This window comes from Mustela nigripes, chromosome 8 (assembly GCF_022355385.1).
Source record: "Mustela nigripes isolate SB6536 chromosome 8, MUSNIG.SB6536, whole genome shotgun sequence".
Classification (NCBI taxonomy): Eukaryota; Metazoa; Chordata; class Mammalia; order Carnivora; family Mustelidae; genus Mustela; species Mustela nigripes.
Genome location: NC_081564.1, coordinates 7,315,905 through 7,338,781, shown reverse-complemented (window position 1 = coordinate 7,338,781; position 22,877 = coordinate 7,315,905). Strand labels below are relative to the sequence as shown.

Below are 22,877 nucleotides of genomic sequence, written 5' to 3'. Positions count from 1 at the left end.
AGACGTCATAGCTCCGCGTTGGTTCCCTCCTCTCCCTGGCCTAGCTCTACTTCTCTCTATCCCACTAACAGGCTTACCTCAAGGGCTCTTGTGGTTGAACTGTGTCCCCCAAAAGAAATGTGCAAGTCCTAACCCAAGACACCTACGAACGGGCACTATCTGGAAGTAGGGTCTTCGCAGTTGTGATCAAGCTACAGTGAGGTCAGGATGGATGAAGGTGGGCCGTTAGCCAATTCCGGTGTCCTTATAAAAGACAAGGGAAACTTGGACGGAAACACACATAGGAAACAGCCACGTGAAGATGGAGCCAGATGATGGAACATGGAGCCACAAGCCAACAAACGTCAGAGAAGTCAGAAGCTACCAGAAGTGGGAGGAGACACCGAAGAATTCTCACCTAGAGCCTTTCGAGAGCGCCCCAGCCCTCCCAGCACCTAAATTTCAGACTTCTGGCCTCCAGGATGATGAGAGAATACATTTCTGTGGTTTTAAGCCACCTGGACTGTGGTGCTACAGCAGCTCCGGCAAACAAGAAGGCTGACCAGAAAATGACTGGGAAACCCCACAGGGCTCCCTAAACATCCCTGAAGGCCGAGAAGGGCTTACCCACACCTGGCCTCCCCTATGGGGCCTAGTACAAGGTGTTACAGGACAGACACGATACAGAACTGTGCCGTTGACCAGAAGCTTCGCAAAGAGAAAATGGCATCCACGGGGGACATCACACCGCTCCATCCTCGACCAGCTTGTGTCTTATCTCTCCCCACTACTACACTGTAAGCATCATTAAGGGAAGAGTTCTGGCTCACGACTCTAACCCGCGGATCTAAAACGGAGAGCCTGGCCCACAGCAGGAGCTCACTAAATGTTTGTGGGATGAGTAAGTCACGTCAGGTGTTTCTCGATCCTAAGTTTTTCCTAGCATGGGACATAGGACCTCACATAGAAATGACAGCTGAACTGGACAAGTGACCTGGGGGTACCTGGAGGTGGGTACGTGTAACGCTCTCCGTTCTAGAGAAGATAAAGCCCCCACAACCTGGAAAGAAGCATCTGGAAATCCCGAGTACTCAGGAGCCCCATCGGTGGCACGACCATGGCTGAACACAGAAGGATGTGGGTGAGAGAGGCCTGTTCTTTCTTTTCTGAACACAAACCAGGCTTTCAGCCCCCCACCCCCACCCCATCACAATCCCCAGGGCTCTTGACGCACCCTCGCTTCCCTCTGCTCTTGGCCAGATGCACGTCCCCGGCTGACCCCACCTCAGCCTGCCCCGTCCTCACACGGAAAGGGAAGTCAAGGCCTGGTATGGTCAGACCAGTGAGGAGCCTCTGGGGCTGACGGGAGAGAAAGGGTGTACAGGAAAGAGGCCCAAGGATGGGAGAGACAGACGGACTATATCTGGCGTGCAAGGTCAAGACACTTGGTTCTAAGAATAGCTTTCTTGGTGCGCAGGGAGCTCCGTCCAGCTCCCCAGGTGTCCTGGACACCACAGCCTGTGGGAGGGGTTGAAGCGGGAAGAAAGGGAGGGGGAAGGGAAGTCCATTCTTTTAGGTGCCTGGGCTCCATAAACCTAAACCCCCAGGAAAACACAACTGTACCAGCAGCCAGAAAATGAAACTCTGCTGGGTTCCAGCCCCAGGTGGCAGCGAGAGGGGCAGAAATGATAATGTCCAGGTGTATCACAGCCACCAAATGACTAAGGACGAGAGCACGAGACCATCACCACTTTGCAGCCTCTAACACAATAACAAAGCTACACATCAGACATCAATACCTACTCACATCAGACAGAGAGAGAGAGAGATGACCTGACATTATGTGCCTCCTGATGGAAGAGTAGAACATCATCCATGAAGCAGTCTTGCTAGGAAGAAGGAATGAATAAATGAATGGTGCATTTTTATGCAGAGAGAAAGACATACTCTGAATCTGATCGAGCATTTCCATCTAACTGCCAACTAACAGAAACTACCGAGGACAGAGGAACACTGACCACTCCAAAGGAATGCTATGGGCAAAATCCAGACAATGGAAAAACCCTACAGGTCAAAGAATCCAACTTCAGATTGGCTGGAGGTGGTGGGAGGGCCAGAGATTACAAGAGACTTAAAAGATATCCCAACCAATCGCAGCATAAAGACTGTGTTTACATTCTGACTCTCAGAATCAGGAAAAGAAAAGGTAAAAGAAGTAACATGTATGCTAATGTGAAACTGGACATTTGCACAATAAATGTGGGTATTTACTCACATTATTTATTTTTTAAGTTTTTTTTTTTTTCTTTATTAAGTAAGCTCCACACCCACTGTGGGGCTTGAACTCACGACCCCAAGATCAAGAGTTCCATGCTCTACCAACCGAGCCAGCCAGGTGCACTGATATTTACTCATTTTAAGGAATTACTGTTTTTTTTTTTTTTTAATTTTTCTTTAAGGATTTTTTTATTCCTTTATCCAGCAGACAGAGATCACAGGTAGGCAGAGAGAGACAGAGAGAGAAGGAAGCAGGCTCCCCATAGAGCAGAGAGCCCCATGTGGGGCTCAATCCCAGGACCCTGGGATCATGACCAGAGCTGACGTCAAAAGCTTCAAACCACTGAGCCACCCAGGTGCCCCAAGGAATTACTGTTTTTAAAAGATTAGGTGTGATAACACTATTATGACTATGGTTTTAAAAATCCCTTCTCATTTAGAACCATATACCAAAAACTTTACGGATGAAATGGTATGATGCTTAGATATGTCGGAAACATCACAGGAGGATAGGAAGCGGGCGGACGTATGCAAGGCGCATGTGTGGGGGCTGGGGGCTGGGTCCACGGGAATGCATTATGACTTTCTGTCTACTCATTCCTTTTCAAAATTCTCTCCAGCAAAAAGGATTTTTATAAATCTCAGCTCTGTTACTCGCTCCGCGGCTTCGGGGCCTCAAATACCCTTTCTAGACTTTGAGGGTGTTTATTTGCAAAAGGGGCCCGTTGATGCAAGACAACCCAGCACAGTTTCTGGCCTAGGGTGAGGTCTGCAACACGCTTCACCACCCGCCACTGTGCTGCTCTGAAATGCAGTGTCCAGACTAGACAGACAGGGAAAGGGAGCTCTTTCCCCTGCCCCATAGACGGACTTCTCAGGCACTTTTGAGTTTAACCCCAAAGATACAGCCCCATAACAGGGTCTTTCATTCTGTCTGGAAGAACCACACCAGAGGCACCGGTGCCTGGCTTGTTTGTTGCTCGGTCAGCGACGGCCCACAGGAGGCCACGCAATGAGCGGTGGACGCCTCCGGGGCACCCGGGACAGTGCCAAGAGCCCTGGACTGTGTTCCAGTCCCAGCAACCCTCACTGACCCCTGTTGTCTCGGCCTCAGTTGCTTCGTGTGCAAAAGCCAGGAAGAACTGACCTTTATACTTCTGTTTTCACCGCCATACAACTCTTTCTTCAAACAGAAGCTTCGACAAGAGCCAAAAGCATAAATAAAAACAGGCAGCTCAGGTTGGAGGCGGCGGCGGGGAGGGGAGATGGCGCTCAGAACCCAGATCCGGATTCCAGGGATTTCCTTTTGAAAACCACTGGGTTAGGTCTTTTTTAGGTCCTCTTCCAGGACCGACACACTGATGTTTAGCCTCGTATTCAAATACTCAGATCAGATCCCTTAAACGTGAACTTGGAAGAAGTCGGCGGGAGACGAGACCCCGAGGCTTGCCCCAGGGGTCACTGGGGACACTGGGGCCTGCCAGTCCTTTTCAGTCTGAGCTGGGAGATTAAGAATTAGCCCTCCATCTTCTCGGGTTCCCAGTCAGGTCTGCCACTGACGGCAAAGGAGAGCCGAGCCTAAGTGCCAGGTGTCTGAGCAGGAAGCTCAGGGAGGAGGCATGTGCCCCCCAGGGACAGAAGGGACAGACAAGCGCTAAGAATGGAATGTGGCCCTCCACGCTCTGGGGAGCAGCCATCCCTGGACCAGGTGACAGGGACAAGCTGCCCTTTGGATCCTGCAAAGGACCCAGCGCCCTGCAACTCTCGGGCTCCTGAAGTCAATGGGTTACAGGAGAAATTTTCCACATTGAGCAGTGCCTGGCATTCCTAAGTAGGCCAGCAGCTCAGCCCCCCTCCCTTCCTTTCTCCTCCCCCCATCTCATTGGTGCTCTGGGCTCACGGGCTACACACGCATCCAACAAATTCCAGCTGCAGAAATTAATCCGTGGCCCCATGGCCCTTGCTTTGAAGGCCGCATCCGTCAGCTCCAAGAACTGTGGGCTCAGAGCCGGGAAGAGGCTGCTGAAAGTCACCTTGAACGCTGATATAAGGCATACACGGGCGATGACCCCAAACTGCTGCTGAGCCCACTCTTTGGAGACTGTCCCCCACCATCCATCTCCGTCTTCCTCCAGTTTCTGGATTGGTTTTTTTATTCTGCTCCTTCTTTTTATTCTGCTACCCATTTCACAGAGGTAGTGTGAAATCACAAAAGCGCTGGCCACAGTTCAAAGCTCACTCCACTCTCTCGTAGCAGGGAAGCCTTGGGGATGTACAGCCCCAAAGTTCCCTGGGTCTCCGTTTCCTCATCTCTAAGGTGGAGAAAAACCTTATCCCAGGTCTAGCCCTCAGTTTCCTCACTGTGCAACGAGATGCTTGCAAAGGTCGCTGGGTTCTCCCTAAGCACTGATATCTTCTGGCTCCGTACCGTTGAACCTTCAGAAATGGTCCCCAGGACACATCACGTGCCAGGATGTCCTCTGTGCCCTGGGTTCAAGACCCTGCCTGAAGCTCACAGACAGATGAGCAGAAGAAGACACAAACCCACACTAACAAAGTGGGGTTAAACCCAGTCAGCCAAGAAAACCCAAAAGACATCCGGGCCAAAACCAAGAAAGAGCTCTAGATTATAGGACGCTGGGAGCCAGCCACAGTTCTGTGCAGAAGTTAAGAGAACAGCTCCGTGTCCAAACAGATATGGGCATAAATCTCAGCGATTCCACACCTAGCTCTCTGACTGTTGGACAAGTCACTCTGAGCCTCAATGTGACATTGATGGAATGGGGATTGCGAGAAACCCAGTTTTATACGGATCAGACAAAAGAATACGGGAGGGGTCCCCGGCTTACAAAATCTAAGCAGCTAATGTTTGTGATTCCAGTCTAAGGAGTTACCCCACAGGGGAGTGATTCCTATTACGTAAACAGGGGGCAGACGCAACTTCAGTTCCCCAAGGCCCAAACACAGTCAAGATTTTGATTTCAGAACACTGGCTTTGCAGGAAAAGGGAAATAGGACAAAAAACCAGTGAGCTGGGTGTTCATCTTAAAGAAAAAAAAAAGAAAAAAAAGGATGAGACGCCTGGGTGGCTCAGTTGGTTGGACGACTGCCTTCGGCTCAGGTCATGATCCTGGAGTCCCGGGATCGAGTCCCGCATCGGACTCCCAGCTCCATGGGGAGTCTGCTTCTCCCTCTGACCTTCTCCTCGCTCATGCTCTCTCTCACTCTCTCTCTCTCAAGTAAATAAATAAAATCTTTTAAAAAAAAAAAAAGAGAGAGAAAAAAAAGGAAACACAACTGAACTCCTCTGGACCCCTCCTTCCTTCGAGCTGAGCTCCTGCACCCCCCGACCCCGCTTGCATCTCTGTTCTGCGAGGTGAATGCCTCCTGTCGATCCAGCCCGGATTTCTCTCCTGAGCTCCATTCAATGTGGCCAGAAAGGAGCCCATCCACACCACGGCCCCCCTTCCTCTGAGTTTGCATTACAAGCATCACTTTCTCCCAACCTGAGAAATTCAAACCACATTTGAATCTGAGATGCCATCTGCTGTCTGGGCAACCCGCAAGTCCCTTCTCTCCAGGCCTCATTTTTTACCACCTGTGAAAGGGGAAAGCAAGACTAGAGGAAATTGGGGCACCTGGGTGGCTCAGTGGGTTAAGCCTCTGCCTTCGGCTCAGGTCATGATCTCAGGGTCCTGGGATCGAGCCCCGCCCATCGGGCTCTCTGCTCAGCAGGGAGCCTGCTTCCCTCTCTCTCTGCCTGCCTCTCTGCCTACTTGTGATCTCTGTCAAATAAATAAATAAAATCTTAAAACAAACAAACAAACAAACACTAGAGGAAGTCTAAGAACTTCTCTGGGGTTTACAATGTAAAATGTCTATGATTTTAAACCAATTTTTAGAAAAGATCTGGAGGCGAGTCAGCTATGGTTGATTTGTAAGCAGTGGAGAATTTACTAAGCACCGCAGGTCAAGGGCACGCGCATGTCTGGTGAGCCTCCTTCACCAGACACAACACAGACACGGAGGAGGAGAAAGTCAAGGAACAGAAGCATGAGGAAATGCCCAGAGCTGGGTTCAGATCCGAACTCGACCACCTGCCCTGTGGGTTGTCCTGTCTGAGCCTCGGATCCCCCACTGGGGTAGTGAACAGTCACACTTAATTTATATGATTACCGTTGAGGACAAAATGAGGTCATATAGTAAACATACAGTAAAAGATAGGTGATGATTACTATAATTGATGAATAAATGAATAGTGAATGAGGCGATTTGTTGTGAAGATTCTTCAAGATAAGAGGCCAAAGAAAACATCAGTTCGCTTGGGTATCCTTGTTAGAGAGAAATACAGTAAAGAGGGGGCGCCTGGGTGGCTCAGTCCGTGAAGCATCTGCCTTCGGCTCAGGTCATGATCTTGGGGTCCTGGGATCGAGCCCCGCACAGGGCTCCCTGCTCAACGGGACGTCTCCTTCTCCCTTTCCCTCTCCCCCTCCCCACAGCTCACGTACTCTGTCTCACTCGCTCTCAAATAAATACATAAAATCTTTAAAAAAAGAAATACGATAAAAAGAGACTATACAGGACACATGGCTGTAAGCCATCCCTCAGCGACATAATGGTGGAGAGGGACTAGGGACCCAGCTCTTTATGGATATGTCCTCTTGGAAGGTTTAAAGCATCTTTAGAGGCAACTAGAATTCTTTCCCAGTCTCCCCGTCGCCCCAGCTCCCAGCCCACAAACGTGAAAACATCCCAGGCTTCCTAAATGAATTATCTGGGGTTGAGAGTATTGGTTGTGGGATGAGGGGAGTTGCTTAGGGGACATTCACATTAGAGCATCCAGAAACAGACCCACACAATTGCAGTCACTGACTTATGCCAAAGACAACATTTTGGTGCCGTGAGGAGAGGGTGTTTTTCTTTTTTCTTTTTTTTAAAGATTTTATTTATTTCACAGAGAGAGAGACAGCTAGAGAGGGAACACAAACAGGGGCAGAGGGAGAGACAGGCTTCCCGCTAAGTAGGGAGCCCAATGTGGGGGGCTCGATCCCAGGACTCTGGGATTATGGCCTGATCCCAAGGCAGAGGCTTAATGACTGAGCCACCCAGGGGCCCCAGAGGGTGTTTTCTCAATAACTGTACTGGAATCAACTGGATTCTCAATCCCCATTACGTACCAAACACAAAAACCAATTCCAGATAAACTATAAATCTCAATGTGGAAGTTCAAACAAGAAAGCTTTTTTGAGAAACATCTTCTAACCCTGGAATGTCCAGACATTTCTTAAGATACAAAACAAGCACAAAGAAAAGACCCAAATGGCCTATGTTAAAACAAAGAACGTCTGTTCATTCAAAGACACCTTTGGGAGTGTGATAAGGCAACAAACCCAGAGAGTAAGAGGTGATTTTGGAACGTATTATCATATCCAGAACACATCAAGAAACTTTATGTTATGGGCTGAGTTGTGTCCCCTAAAATTTCTATGTTGAGGTCCTAACCTCCAGGACCTCCACGTGTAATTATATTTGAGAACAGTCTTTAAAGAGGTAATTAAGTTAAGATAAGGTCTTTCTCGGGGTAGGCCCTAATCCGACAAGACTGATGTCTTTATAAAACGAGATTAGGTCACAGAAAGTGAGAGGGAAGACCATGGTGGAGACATAGGGCGACTACAGCCATCTACAAGCCAAGGAGAGAGGCCTTTGGAGAAAGCAACCCTACAAGACCTCCATCTTGGACTTCTAGCTCCAGAATTGTGAGCAAATAAACCTCTGCTGTCTAAATCATCCAGTCTGTGCTACTTTGTTGCAGCGGCCCTAGCCAGTAATTCATCTTACACTCAACAGAAGACAACCCAACAAAATAATGGAAAAAAGACTCGATCAGAGAGTTCACAAGAGTATATCCAACTAGCAAGCAAACATATGAACGGAGCTCAATTTCATGCGGGAAGAAAGGCAAGCTAAAACCACCATGCGATACACCAACACAGCAATGGGACTAAAACGAACAGGATGGAAACACCAACTCTCGGAGAGAATGTGGCTCAATCAGAACCAGACCCACGCCTGTGGGCAATGACTTGACGGTGTCCACTAAGACTGAACATATGCGCTCCCCTGTGACCCAGGCAATTCCACGCTCAGGCATATGCCCCACAGAAATGCATCCCTGTGTTCCCCAAAAGTCACGTTCTAGAGTGTTCACAGCAGCACGAGACATAGAAAACTGGCAGCTATCCGTGAGCCCATTAATAGCAGTGAATAAACACGTTGTGAAATAATCACATAACAGAAAACCACAGCAGTGAAAATAAACCATCTACAACTACACACAATAATCTGGAAGACTCGTAAACACCAAGGTGAGCAAAAGAAGCAGAAAGGACAAGAGGTCACCTGCCGGATTCTGCTGTCATATAACGCAGGAAAAGGCAAAAATCATCCACGCTGGTAGCAGTCAGGGTGACAGCAGAGGGCACAGACGGCATGGGAACATGGGGGTAGATTCTGGGGTGCCGGATACTGTAATATGTTCAGTTTGTTAAAATTAATCGCGCTGTATCATTACCATATGTGCACTTTTCTATATGTAAATTATACTTCAATAAAAAGCTTTTATTTTAAGTGTACAGTGTCCTAAAAATGGAAAGTGCCTCTTTTTTTTTTTTTTTTTTTAAAGGCGAGGAGCTAAGAACGGAGACCAGGTGCCTGAATTCCCAGGAGGCATATAAATAGGGCTGATACAAAAAAGCCTGATGTTAGGGCATCAGAGGAGAATCTGGAGCCTCAGCCTCCATAGCTGGCCCCTTCTCGAATAGCTGCCTCCCAAGATTCGAGGCCTGGGGAGGGAGGCCTGGAAGACAGAGGCTGAGATCATATGCCGACCACATATGTGGTCCATTTCCATAAGAGGCACGTTTATGCCATCTAGCAACCCCGCAGCGCCACCCCTTCCCCGCTCCCAGATCACCTGCTTGTGCTGCAGCAGACCCGGGTTGTACTAAACCTGCCAGAGCCAATCCAGAGACCCTTGATGGAATCACTGGTAGATGTGGCGAGAGAGGCCCTGAGCCGGCAGGAAAGAAGTGGAGAGCTGCTGGCTCCCCATCTTTGCCAGCCCAAAGAAGCTAAGAGAAGCTTGGGAGAAGCTAGCCCAAGAATGAAGCAGAAAGTAGAAGCAAAAGAGGGAAGCAGAACAGAAAAATGAGAGTCAACCTCTCGAGATCTTGGAACACCTAGATCAAGAGGTTCCTGAAGGTCACACCCTACATTTATTATGTAAGCCGGTGAATTCTGTTTTGCTTAAGCCAGCTTGAGTTACATCTGCCATTTATTGTCACTACGAAGTACGTGTCCTTTCACTGCACTCTCAGAGACTAAAATGGGCATAGTAGGGAGGCCTGGATGGCTCAGTCAGTGAAGCATCTGCCTTCAGCTCAGGTCACGATCCCAGGATCCTGGGGTCGATCGAGCCCCACATTGGGCAGCAGGGAGTCTGCTTCTTCTCTGTCTCCCTTTGCACCTCTCCCTGCTCGTGCTTGCTCTCTCTCTCTCTCTCTATCTCAAATAAATAAATAAATAATCTTTTTAAAAATTAATTAATTAATTAATTAAATAAAATGGGCTTAATAACTCTCCATGCTAAGTGCACCCCTCCTGATGTCGGAACACAGTACACCTTCCAAACCACTTCAATACCCACTAATCCATTCCATCGTCACAGAAATGCCAAGCGAGACAGGGTGCAGGTATCACTACCCCCTTTTCCTTGCCATCCCAGACTTTTCGAGAACTGGCAAGGATGTCTGGACCATCTAATTGCGTCCTCTTGCTCCAACAACCAGAACAAAGGCACAAAGAAAGTAGCAGCAGCCAGCATACGACTAGAGTATAGTAAAACTTCGCAGAGCTTTTAAGTTCCTCAAAAGGGCCAAGAGCATCATGATGAAGACTCTGATATTGCCTGAACCTGACTTGAGAATCTGGCTTTCATCCCTACGCATCAAGGGAATTCCATCTGATCCGCATCTTGCCATATAAACAAGTAACATCGGGGACCATTCACCAAGTACCCATCAGCCAATGTAATGCGAAGCCTTCATTCAATCTCATCCTCTTTTGAGGTAGATTCTGCTACTAGCTCCATTTTGCAGATGTGAAAACTGAGGCTTGAAGTAAACGGCTTGCCCCAAATCGGTCAGCCGGCAGAACTAGGCCTCAGACGCAAACGCCCTGGGTAGGGCTGAGGCACTGAAAAGGGTTGTTGGTGCCAAGACTTAACTTTGGGGGTCCATCGTTCCATCTTCTGCACAGTGTTGGGAAGTCTGCCCCTTCTGCTCTGCTGTTCATCTCCTTCAGCTTTCTAGAATCCAGCTTTACCTAAGATTCCACCACCCACCATCACCAGCATCTCCTTCTAGCCCATGGGTCCTCCCTTCCGAGTACTTGGGGTCAATTACTCCATCTGGATTATCTGACACAAGCCCTGGCCGGCCAGCGGTCTTCACCCACACGGCCACCCGAGTCGGCTCTTATGAATCGTATCACACCACTTCATCCCCACGAGGACGGGGATCCTCAAAAAGACAGGCAATCACGAGCTTTGGCGAGGATGTGGAGAAATCGGAGCCCTCGTACACTGCTAATGGGAATACAAAATGGCCAGCTGCTTTGAAAAAGTCTGGCAGTTCCTCAGGTTAAATATAGTTACCATATGACCCACTTACCCAGGTATGGACCCAAGAGAAAGGAAAACGTATGTCCACACAAAAAGTCGTACGCAAGTGCTCACGGCAGCCTTATTCCATCACACAAGAGATGGAAACAACCAAAACGCCCATCACCTGGCGAACGGATAATCAAAACGGGGTGGATACACACACATCCAGTGGAATCTTGTTCGTTCATAAAAGAGAACGAAGCCCGGGCCCCACTTGTCACATAGATGAACCTCAAAACCAAGAGGCTGAGGGAAAGAGGCCAGTCACAAAAGCCACACGGTGCGCGATTCCACTTACACGAGACGTCCAGAATAGACAAACCCACAGAGGCAAAAAGCATACCCCTGGTTGTCGGGGGTTGACTGTGTAGGTGACGCACGTTCTGAAATCCCATCGTGGTGACGGCCGCATGACACCGTACATGCACTCAGGGCGCTGAGCTGCACACTCTACAGTGGTTCAAGACAGAGCTTCCTGCTGTATGAATTTTATGTCAATTTAAAAAAAATTTTTTTCACCCTCTCCCAAAGAAAATGATCGGATAGCTTAGTGACCCCTGCTCCCTCCTTTAAAACTCCCCACTGGCTTGCCATCACACCAGGCATCCTCCCCAAATTCCCTGCCAGGGCCTCTAAGGCCCCACATGGCCCCAGCCCTGTGACCTCCTCCCTCTCCTTCTATTCACCCCCTTATTCCTACTCTCCCCCTACCTCCTGGCCTTCACCCTGGCCTGTCCCTCAATCTGGCACGTTCTTTCCCACAGCTGGCTTCTCATCAGTCAAGTCTCTGTCCAAATGTGTAAACACACACACACACACACACACACACCACACACACACACACACACACACACGGTCCTCTCTGACCACCTCATTTGAAATACAGCTCCCAGGGGGTCCTGGGTTCCTCAACTGGTATCCTATTAAGCATCGGCTCCTGATTTTGGCTCAGGTCATGACCTCAGGGTAATGAGACAGAGCCCTGAGCAGGGCTCTGCACTGGGCATGGAGTCTGCTTGAGATTCTCTCTCTCTCTCTCTCCCTCTCCTTCTGCCCCTCCCCCAGCCACAGGAGCACACGTGCGCTCACGCTCTCTCTAAAAACACAAATAAATAAAAATTTAAAAATAAAATAAATACAGCTCCCATCAATATCCCATCAACAGCTCCATCCTGATATCCTGCTTTATCTCTTCACAGGCCTAATGACCTTCCAAAAAGATACAGACTTTTTAAAAAAAACTGTTTACATCTCTGTTGCCTTATCACTCCAAGCAGGAGGAGAGGGATCTGGTCTGTCACGCCCACAGCTCTGAACGTGCCTGCCATGAAGGAGCTAATTGAGAAACACCTCCGGGAAGAATGGGTTTATCCAAGGACTTCCGTAACACCTGAAACGCCACCTGCTACCTGGTCAGGTGTCCGGACCCCTAAGGGATCAGCCACACTCTGCAGGTGCTCAGGGAGTTAACGAGCATTTTCCGGTTAGAGTGGCAAACCCCACCCTAGACTTGTCTAGAACCCCAAGGAAGCAGGAAAAATGATCCCGCCCCTGGAAGTCTGAAAGTCTTTCAGGGGTCACCAAGCACCCAGTGTTTACCCAGCAACCCACAAACAAACGCAAAGGAGAGATCTAAGATTGTGTTGCTGATGGAGGCGAGGGTCCAAACTGGCCTCATAAAACCGCGCACTGGCAAACACCCTTCCATACGGTTTCTCACGACTGTGCAATCTGACCTGTTCTCCAGAACGAGACGGTTGCAGCTCGCACCTGCTCCTGCCTCTTCCCACGGGGAACTTTCTTTTCAGGGGCAGTTAAAAATCTAAACAGGCGGGTGGTAGAGACCTCCTGCCCCTTGTCCTCCCTACTTTGGGCAGCTCTGAGCTGCTCACACAGCAAGCGACTTACCCACTAGGAGTTTGACATCTCGGACTGTGAAATCGGGGTCAGGCATCCTGGAAAAAGAGGAGTACAGGCGTTTGCTGAGAGGCCAGAGACAAAAGAGTTCGACCCAACTCTGGGGGCCGGGGAAGGCCATTTTCCAAGAGGGTTTTCGCTCTTCCTTGCTCTCAGTTTGGGAACCCAAAATGACAACATCCAGAGGGAGAGTGATAGACTAGTCAATGTCCCAAGGGAGGGTCACTCTCCAACCCCTGAGCCTTTTCCTCATCCCGGTAGGCAAGCCAACTCCCTCACTCTCCCCGATATGAACTTAACACTGCTGCAGAAAAGATGTGACACCACCGTCCACCCCACTCTTCAGGGGAAGACTGAACTGTGGTGTCAAGGGTAAGTCCCAGAGCTGGGCATTCAAACACCTGCATTCTTTTAGGGTGGGCAGCTCTGTGTCTCTTCTTCTAGCAAACACTCGCCATAAAAGGAATTGTATGGAGGGCTGCAGAGATCCCTTTAAGCTCAAAGGGAAAAAAAAAAAAAAAAAAAAGACACACATCATTCCATTTCCAAGGATCTGGTAACACTGGCTAGAAGGACGGTGATGACCTTCACTATTAATTAACAGTGATGTCAAAGGCTTGATTTCTACCCGAGGAACGAGACTCTTGAGCAAGCCTGGCAGGAGAGGCTGGATGATCCCAGCCCGCTCCTCTCCACCCCTGCCCAAGGGGCGGAAACCTGTTCTTCCAGCCTCCCTCCCGGATCTCTCCCCCACCCCACCTGGAGCTCTGACAGATCTCTAAGAGAATGTAAACCAAACAAGACACAGTGGGGGAGGCAGGTGCTGGGGCAGGCAGAGAAACAGGAGACTTGGAGCCTAGCATCCTAGAACAGGCCCTCTACAGAAAAGAACCAATCTCCCACACCGTGGGAGTCTTGAGTAGAAAAATATGTTTTTAGGGGTCCTGCCTCTGGGCTTAGTGACTGGCCAATCCCTTCACAGCTCAGGCCCTGCCTCAGTTTCCTAACTTGGGAGGGGGACACAATTCTCCTTAGGAACCCACTGCATGTAACTGGGGCGGGTCAGGGGGAAAAAGTCAGCACCGTTTAAGTACCCTCTGTCCTCTCTGCCCAAATTCTCTGAAAAAGACCCATCGTTGGAGAGCTTTTCCCCTTGGTCAGGCCTGGAACAAAGAGATACTCTCCCCATACAATAAAGAAAGATCCTTCTCTGTGATCATGCAAGGTGGGGAGAACAAAATCTACCAGGGAGAGAGACATGGGAAGACACAATTTGTTTCGCCAACTTACTTAATCCCCAGTCCATCCTTTTCTCGAAATATCAGGGGAACCCTGAGAGCTTCTCTCTGCACGTATTCATAGTTGAAATCTGTTTGGATATTGGAATGAAAACAGCTTGGTTAAGTCAGGAAGGAGCAGATGAGCCATGAACGATCGGTCGGAGGGAAGAACATGGGTTATACGGTTCTACCAGGCTCCCTCGCTAGGGCAAGCGATCCCCGTCCAATGACAAGGAAACGGAGCAGGCCTAGCCCTTGCCAACTATCAGCTCCTCTGCCTACTCAGTCATTCCCCGCATGCCCCACGGGTCAGAACTTGTCAATGAACAGCCCAAGGCCAGGGAGGCTGGGGAGGGAGACTCACGAAAGGGCCCCACACAGAAAAGGCCCCAGCCATCGCTGAGAAAGACAGACAGAGAGAATGCACCCCAAGCTGAGCTCAGAAAGTAAAGGCAGTGCAAAATCCAAGAATGCCACCTGGGAGGATCTGAAGCCCCAGAGAGGGGGCTGGGAAGAGGGTTCTCATTGTAGCTGAGCATCGGGGAAGATCTTATTGTAATATCCTGCATAGTGAAGGGGAGGGGGGGGAAGCTGGTTTCCCTGGAAACTGTGTATTTGGTGCCAAAATAACTAGAGAACTGGGCACAGCTTTGTTGTCTTAATAGTGTAATTCTGCTCCAGCTACTGCCATCCTTGTCTCCACCGGGGAACAGACCCGGACGCTCCCCCCAGGTGAAGACAGGGTGAAGGGGACACAGTGAGGCCCAAAGCCAATTCACAAGGTAGTGCTCCCCGTCTGGGGCTTGTCTAGCATAGACCCCCAAAGCCCTTATCGAAAGCCCCGAAGAGCGGAGGAGGCCTTCGTTTCGATGTTCCTCGAGTTCCAAAACCAGGGGATCTGACCCAACCTTACCCCAAAATATGGAATGGAGGGAGGCTGATAAACCATCACATCCCCAGATCCTCAGGTGACCCAAAGCAATCCCCACGGACACAAGCCCTCCCTGGCAGGTCAGAGGAGAGACAGGAGAGACCACAGGCCACAGGAGCCCCTGCCCCAGGGAAACGGTTCATCAGGGCTGCTCATCAGGGCAGGGCAGCTCGGTGGGGGAGGAGGCCAAGGAGACTCTACTCAGAGCAGAGGAAGAGAACAAAACCAACGCTGGGGAAAGCCCTGACCTTAGCAGCTCAGATCCCCAGGGGCTCACAGTGAATGGGGATTCCTAAGGATTTAAAGGCAGAGAAGTTTAAGAAGCTTCTATTTTGAATCGCGGCTAAGGGCTCCTTCTGTTCCTAGCTCCTCCCTCCAAGTTTTGGGGCCAGATCTGAATTAACTACCAAATCGCTAGGGCCCTCTCCTTTGAAAAGAGCCTGGACAGAAGATTTAAAGGCTCTCCCTAGCTGGAAGCCACCCCCCACGCACCCACACCCATACCCAAAGCCCGCCCCCCACCCCCACTCTCCTCAGCTTCAACTTCCTCAAATGAGCTTGAGAAAACACTCTGATCTTGGGCTGAGAATTCCTCACCAATGACTAGGAAGAGTTTGCATGTTGTTTTCTCATAGGATCCACCAAACTCAGTAAAATGGGAAGGAAACCAAAGGAATTAAAATCCCATTTGCGCTAAGGAAATTTAAATGCAGTTGAGACTAGCACCCCCACCACCACCCTCTGCTGTCAAGGTGCAACGCTCTTCGGACCTGGCGGGCTGGAAGAAATGTCTTGCTCCCTCCCCCAACGACTACCCCCCAACCCCTGAAGCACTGCACCCCAGGAAGCAGTGGGCACAAAAGAGAAACTTCAAAAATGCAAAGCCAGGAGGACTGTCTCTTCTGGGGGCTAACCTTCAGCTCCAGGCACTCAACCAGAACCTGGAGGGGAAAGCACTGTCCCTGTTGTCAACTGAGGGAGTTAGGGGAGTCAATGAAATGAAAACGGTGTATTATAAAGGAAACCTGAATATCTAAGAGGAGGAAAAAAAAAAAAACAAAAAGCAACTTAGAAACCCCAGAGAGCCCAGGGAAATACCTAGGTAGGCAGGGGCATCTCCAAAACCCCAACCCCACAGGCAGAACCACAGGTCACATGGGGCCTCTGGAGGCCTCAGACCCAAGCCAGAGCATCACCCCAATATTGGCAGGACAGCACCAGACACCTTCCTAATACTAGGGTCAGGGAGAAACTCAGGTCCTGAAGGTCTCAGGCTGGGATGGGTCCCCCAGACCACAGAGGTTTCCCCCAACTTCTCTAAACTGGTAGGGCCTATAAGGGACAGTGCTCTCAAGGTCTCAGGCTGAAAAGAGACTTTGTTCCCCAGAGGGGTACCCCCATTTTCACTTCAAACCACAGGGGTCAGGGATCTCAGCCACAAGCCTAAGGGAGTAAAACTCTACTTATCCCCAGTCCCTACTTCAAACTGTCAAGGCTGGAGGGTCAGAGGCCTCAGGCATAAGTGGGGGCACCGGCCAAGAGCTCTCAAACTCATCCAGCCCCTGCTCAAATCTGGCAGAGACCAGAAGGTTACAGGGTTCCGCAGACCCCAGGGGCTGAGGAGGCATCATTCAGGGACCCCAGCATCCCCAGCACCAGGTCCTAACTGGCAGGGCCTGAGATGGGACAGGGTTCGGGAGGCTTCAGGCCTAGGGGGGTCCTCATCCCAAAGCCCCAGGGGCACCTGAGCCCCTCTCCCAGTCAGGCAGCCGCACCTCATCCAGCACAAGGAGCCGGGCTGGCTCCGGGAGGGGTAGAATGCGGCGCACCCGCCCTCCCTCCGTCCACCCGTCAGTCCCCAGGTCCCTCGGACCGCTGGTCCCCTGGCTCTGCCCACCCTGCGGCCGACTGTGGGCGCCGGCCGGGTCTAGGCCCACGCCCGGCCCCCGTTCCCGCCTGCCTCCTCCTTCGCCACCCCCCCCCCCCCCCCCAGTGCTCGGCCTCGTTTCGTCACCGGATCCCCTGGAATGGGGGACGCGGGCGCGAAATACGAACCCAGCCACCGGCAGCTCCCTCCCCACGTGCGCTCGGCCCGCGGCGCGGAGGGCGGCCCGAGGAGGGGGCGCCTCACCTTTGCCCTCCATGGCGTGCACGAAGTCCCCCTGGTACAGCTGACTGCGCAGCTTCTCCTCCAGGCTGAAGCCGCGGACGCTGACGATCTCCTCCACGTCCGACAAGTCCTCGTTCTCGTCGTATCTCTGGCGGTCAATCGGACGCTGCGGGGACCCAAACCAGAGAGCCCGAGGCATTATTGGGGGAACTGGGGGTCGCCTCTTACCCTAGGCCCAGCTCAAGCAGGTGCAGGAGTTGCGCGCCCCCCGCACCCCACCACTGCGACCCGAGCAACTTTGCGCAAATGCCAAAGATGCTGAGAATCAGGATAACGAGAGGGGCCCGCACCCCGGGGTCCGGCCGTGTCCTACGCAGGACACTCCCCTCCTGCATCTTTGGAGGCCGTGGAAAGGACATCTGGGGGGCTCTCCCTGCCCCCCCCCCCCCCCCCGATAGGTGTTGAGTTTTGCCCACTCGGCCGGGAGCCTGGTTATGTAACCCGCGAAAGGGGCTCCGCTCACGGGCTGGCGGGGCATTTGTAGGCCCCGGGAGGAGCCGCCGCAGCGCCCTGCTCGGCGCTAACAGTAGCCCCGGCGGCCGCCGCGGCAGAGCCGGGAAGCCGGAACCGGGGGCCGGCGGCATTTCTAAGACTGGAGCCGCCCCCGAGCTACTCGGGAAGCTGGAAAGCTGAAATGGAAGGGCTGAGACCCCAGCCGCCCCCGCCGACCGCCCGCCAGTGCTAGAAGAAGAGGTGGAGGGGGAGATCGGGGCTTGGGAGGGGGAGAGGCAGACGGCCCGCCACAAAGCTCCCATCGGAGACCCCAAAACGCACCAGCAGCTGCCTCATCTCCCCACAAGCGCGCGCGCACACTCACTTCCTAAGGAGACTCCCCCACCACTCCCCGCATCCCCTGCCTCCTCCCTCAACCGCCCAGCGCCGGGCCCTGCAGCCCCCCAGATTCCGGGCGAACCCCGAGCCCGCTCAGCCTCTCTCCACGCCTTTCCCCGCTACCACCTCCCCACTCAAGTGTCTGAGACTCTGAGCCTCACAAGGGACTGGAGGAGTAAGCTGCTTGCTTCCTTTTGCATGCAATTTATTATATTTTTTCCGGTCCTCTTGCAAAATACAGAAAAGGAAAGAAAAGGCAGCAAGAAACAACAACCAAAAAAAAAAAAAAAAAAAAAAAACTATCATTAACAAAAAAAAAATTGGAAAAAAAAAAAAAAAAAAGCTACACACCAATCTTCTTCCAGAGTCTTTCTCTGCCTCCATTTTTTTAGGAGAGTTCACCAATTAATTGTCAACACTCCTGCCCCCTGCATTTTGGCGGAGGGGGAAAGGAGGGAAGACCAAAGAAGAAAAACCAAAAAATAAATAAATAAAGCAAGCCACAGCCGAGATCTACAAAGTTTTGCACCAACACTTAAGCAGATCCGTTTGCAAAGTCCTAGGAAACCATTTTCAGCAGTTGTGGGGGGGGAGGCGTCGACGTCATAATCCCCGGAACGTAAACATTGTTGCCGATCGCGCTCTGAGCCCGCGGCCGGGCTAGTGGAGGGGGCACTCGGCCCGGCATAGGGGGGGCGGGGGCGGCTGCCGGAGGAGGTGTGGGGCGGGGAGGGCGCCCGGGAGGCACCGGGCGCCGTTAGCGCCCTGGCATCGCTGTTTTGTTGTTGGGTCACGAGTGCGCCTTGCACGCAGGCGCCGCCGCCGCCCGGGAGTTGTGTGCAGAGCTGACTTTTGGAGGGCTGAGTTGCAGGCGGCGGGCGCATCCCGGAGATGGCGGGGCAGGGAGGGAGGGAAGGAGGAGGGGGTGGGGAAGGAGGTGCAGATTTGCACGGCTGGCCTCAGCGGGAGGCGCGGAAATGCAAGCCGAGCTTGCTGGCTAGAAAGCCCCCGAGGGCTGGCACCCCCCAAAAACGACCCCCCACCTTCATCCCTGCCCCCATTGCCCACGGTCCCCACGGGCCACCCCTCTTCCTCTTCCTTCATCCACCCCACCCCTTTACCTACGTGGCCGACCCAAATTCAAAGCGCTTTGTATATGTAATTTTTTTTTTCTGCTGCATGTCTTGTTTTTGGGTGCGGGGGGGCAGGGAGCGATCCTCTCCAGACCCCCATATGAAGACCTGCCATATGGAGGAGGCATCTGGGGGCTCAGGAAGAATTTAGCGCAGCTCCATACCTGTACGGACTGCATAACTTTTAAACTCCCGGACTCAAAGATAATGGACCCACACAAACGCAGGTACAGGAAATACATCCAGACCAGAGCCTTTTCCGAGCCGAGCTGACCGGAAGACGTTGCCTTTCATTCATTCATCCTGCCGGCGTCTGTGGAGTCCTTCACTAGGCGACGAGCCCTGGAACAGAAGTTGGACAGTTTTTAAAGGTCCCTGCGCTCGCCAAGAGAAGGAAATAGATGATGCTCAAGAGTGAAACACCGAGAGAATCCGATCTGGCGCCTCCTAACGCAGTTGGCAAGCAGGCGAAGGGTAAGCCCTTTTTGGCCGTTTATAGGAGAAAAGTCGGTGGAAAGGAGCAAGACGCTCTGGGGTGGGGCGCGGGGACCTTTGGGTGCCCCTTGATGAGTTCTTAGGAATTCTTAGCAGAGGGACTGGTTCTCTCTTGCTTTCCCTCAGTATACCTGGATGGCCGCGACCACCCCCAAAAGTGGAACCCTAAAAGCAGCTGTCCTGTAATTAATTCCATTATGAACAACAGTCAGGTCAGCTCTGACTATGAGAAAAGCTGGCCCTAAACATTCCTCCAAATCCAACTAGGCCTGCTCTTTGGGGTAAGGATCAGGAGGAGATGAGGACAGGGCACAGCTCCATTAAAAGAACATAGATGCTCATAGCAGTCTTGGCAAAAAAAAACTTAACATATTTTTATTTCTGCCATTAAGCCTCTAGGATAGTCATTTTCAGATAGAGAAACTGAGGCTCAGAGACACGATAGGTCGCGGTGGTTCCTCTGCCCAAGCCAATATCCTCCCTAGTGGACACACCATTCAGATGTGTGGAGAGGAAGTGGCTTCCCATCAGAGATCAGATGTGAACCATCAGCTCTGTATTGGTCACCCTAAAAGACAGCTTCCCCCTAACACACCTTTAAGTTTCCTGTCCCGTCTTTCTATATTCTTTTTCCACCCACCCCTAAAAACTTTTTTTTGTTTTTTTTTTGTTTTTTTTTTTAAGTTTGTTTTAATCCCAGTCCTGGCAAATACCAAAACTTATTTCAGCTTAGTGGGAATGAGGAGGTTTTGCCCTCAGCCTCTGTCAAGAATCAGGGCCCATCTCACTAGTTTCTCTCACAGAAGACCCCTTGAAGAATAAGAGTCTTGTTAGAGGATTCATGTTACAAATGAGGAAACTGAGTCTCAGAAAGGCAAAGCCGTTCAAGGCCACAAGCTTGTAAGTGTAGTTACTTTCATCACAGCCTTTATGGATACTGACCACCTTCCTTGTTCCCACATAATGAAATGAACATGTTCAAGGGAGGGCCTCTGCAGCTGGCGGGTCAGGAAAAGGAAGTTAAGTGCCATAAGGCAAAACCAAAATAGAATGCTTGATCCCAATTCTCCTTTACTCCCAGAGACACTTCTCTCCCCATGCGGGTGTCCCCAAACGCTGGTGTCAGGAAAAAATCCGATGGCAAGCACCTCAGTGCCAAAAGTTAAGTCCATATATCACCCCAATGGGGAGTTCCTGGCCTGTCAGCGTGGAAAGGGTTTGAGTAGTCACCTAATTGAATCCCTTCTCTTTACAAACCCTGAGGAAACTACAGACCAGAGAGAAGAATGGGCCAACTGGGGTGTTTGTTCCCTCGGACTCCCCCAGAATGCCTACCCTACCTCCTGGTCCTAAGTGGTCACTCAGTAAATGTTGGGCTCGTGATGGATCACCTTCCCCAGCGATATTTGCATTTTCCCTTTATCAGTAATTGGCAGATGAAAGGCTTTGTCCTCCTGTTGAAAGAATTCCAGGCATTTGCTCCAAGTGGGGGAGGAGGTTATTTTGGGCCAAAGGGGGATGGGCCAAGACCCTTGAGCTCCTAGTGCTGGCTAATTGTCCCAGAGGGGTGGGCAGTAGGTGAGAAAGGGGAGGGGAGATGAAGGTGCTTCTCCAAGAGAGGTATTATTTCTTGGGGGGGGGGGGGGGAGACCAGGCCAGTTGTATTTGAAACTTAGTAATAATGACTTCCCGGATCCTCCTCCTCATTCTTACAAAAGACCCAGTCAAACCCTGGCTGTGTTGGCTCCATTCATTCATTTCTTCATTCATCAAAGGTTGATTGAGCAGCTCTGTGCTTTAACACACAGGGGATATGGAAGAACCAGCTTTGATTGTAGACATACTCCAGCCTGGACAGGGACTGGACAGACGGCTCCCAGGGGAGTTAGGAATCCCCAAGATTTTAAAAACTCTTAGAAACTGAAGCCGTTCTCACCCTCATACATAATTATAAGAGCTCTGGATTTCTGAGTGCCTACCATGTCTTTAAGCAAAGTCACTCACGTTTGTTACTGTCTTGAATCTTTCCCAAAGCCCTAATGAGGGAGGGTCTATAATTCCCCACCGCTATGGCTGAGGCTCGAAGAGAGGTCAAGGTACTTGCCTAAATTTTACAGCCGTAAAATAAGAGACAGGATCTGTACCCAGGGTTTGCAGGAATACAGAGCTCACAGGCTTTACCACTCACTATGCTCCCGTTCGGGGCTGTCCCTTAGGACATGGTCATGGAAACATTCTATGTCTGTGCTGTCCAATGCAGGAGCCTCTAGCCGCATGTGCTATTGAAATGTGGGTAGTGAGATTAAGGAAATGAATGTTAAGTTTAATTTTAATTAAAATTTAAATAGTTGTACATAGGGGCACCTGGGTGGCTCAGTGGGTTAAAGCCTCTGCCTTCAGCTCAGGTCATGATCCCAGGGTCCTGAGATCCAGCCACTCTCCGGCTCTCTGCTCAGTGGGGAGCCTGCTTCCTCCTCTCTCTCTGCCTGCCTCTCTGCCTACTTGTGATCTCTCTGTCTGTCAAATAAATAAATATCTTTTTAATATAAATAAATAAATAAATAGTTGTGCATAGCTGGTGTCTGTTATTGGACAGTGCAACCTTACAGTGTTTCCCAGAATTTGTCTTAACTTTTACCTACAGGACTAGATACATCTCAGAGTCTGATTTGGCTCTGTGTCTCTATAATCAACCTTCTGGAAATATTTGTGGAATGAACGAAGGGACCCTGAGAAAATGAAGTATTGGAATGATGAGAGGGACAGGGATGCCTGCAAAGGTTTCCTCGAAGGGACCGTGTGAATGTTCGAAGTGCTGTTCCTTAAACCACTCACTCTGAGGGTCTGCCAAGAGCTTAGCACGGTGGGCACCTGGGGATACTGGTTAGATTCAAGATTGTCCCACCTGCCCGGATCTGACAAATAGACTTTTCAAGGACAGATAAGTGGTGTTGAGGCAGGAAGCCTTAGAAATGGGTAACCACTTCCTGATATATATCCTGCTGATAGACACAAAAACAAAGATGCGATCCATTGTAGCCCTGTTTGCAACAGAAAGAGACTGAAAAGGATCCCAAAGTTGGGGAACTGATTAAATAATTCTTGGACCATTTATCCATTCAAATATTATCAAATCATC

General features: G+C 50.8%; 1 protein-coding gene across 6 annotated transcripts in view; it reads right to left on the bottom strand.

The window, feature by feature from the left end:
* KDM2B (lysine demethylase 2B) overlaps nt 1-19,688 on the bottom strand; it is a 122,897-nt gene extending 103,209 nt beyond the window's left edge. For 2 of the 6 annotated variants that reach the window (XM_059408368.1, XM_059408369.1), the window contains exons 1-4: nt 19,408-19,688; nt 17,241-17,385; nt 14,189-14,267; nt 12,890-12,936 (exon numbers count right to left, since the gene is read on the bottom strand). In XM_059408368.1, the coding sequence (XP_059264351.1) occupies nt 12,890-12,936; nt 14,189-14,267; nt 17,241-17,385; nt 19,408-19,485 (349 nt within the window). In that variant the 5' untranslated portion in view covers nt 19,486-19,688. Of the gene's footprint in view, nt 1-12,889; nt 12,937-14,188; nt 14,268-17,240; nt 17,386-18,053; nt 18,141-18,461; nt 18,787-19,407 lie in introns of those variants that run through there. The other 4 variants (XM_059408370.1, XM_059408371.1, XM_059408372.1 and 1 more) reach the window with 4 other exon arrangements.
* Nucleotides 19,689-22,877: the final 3,189 nt, after the last annotated feature.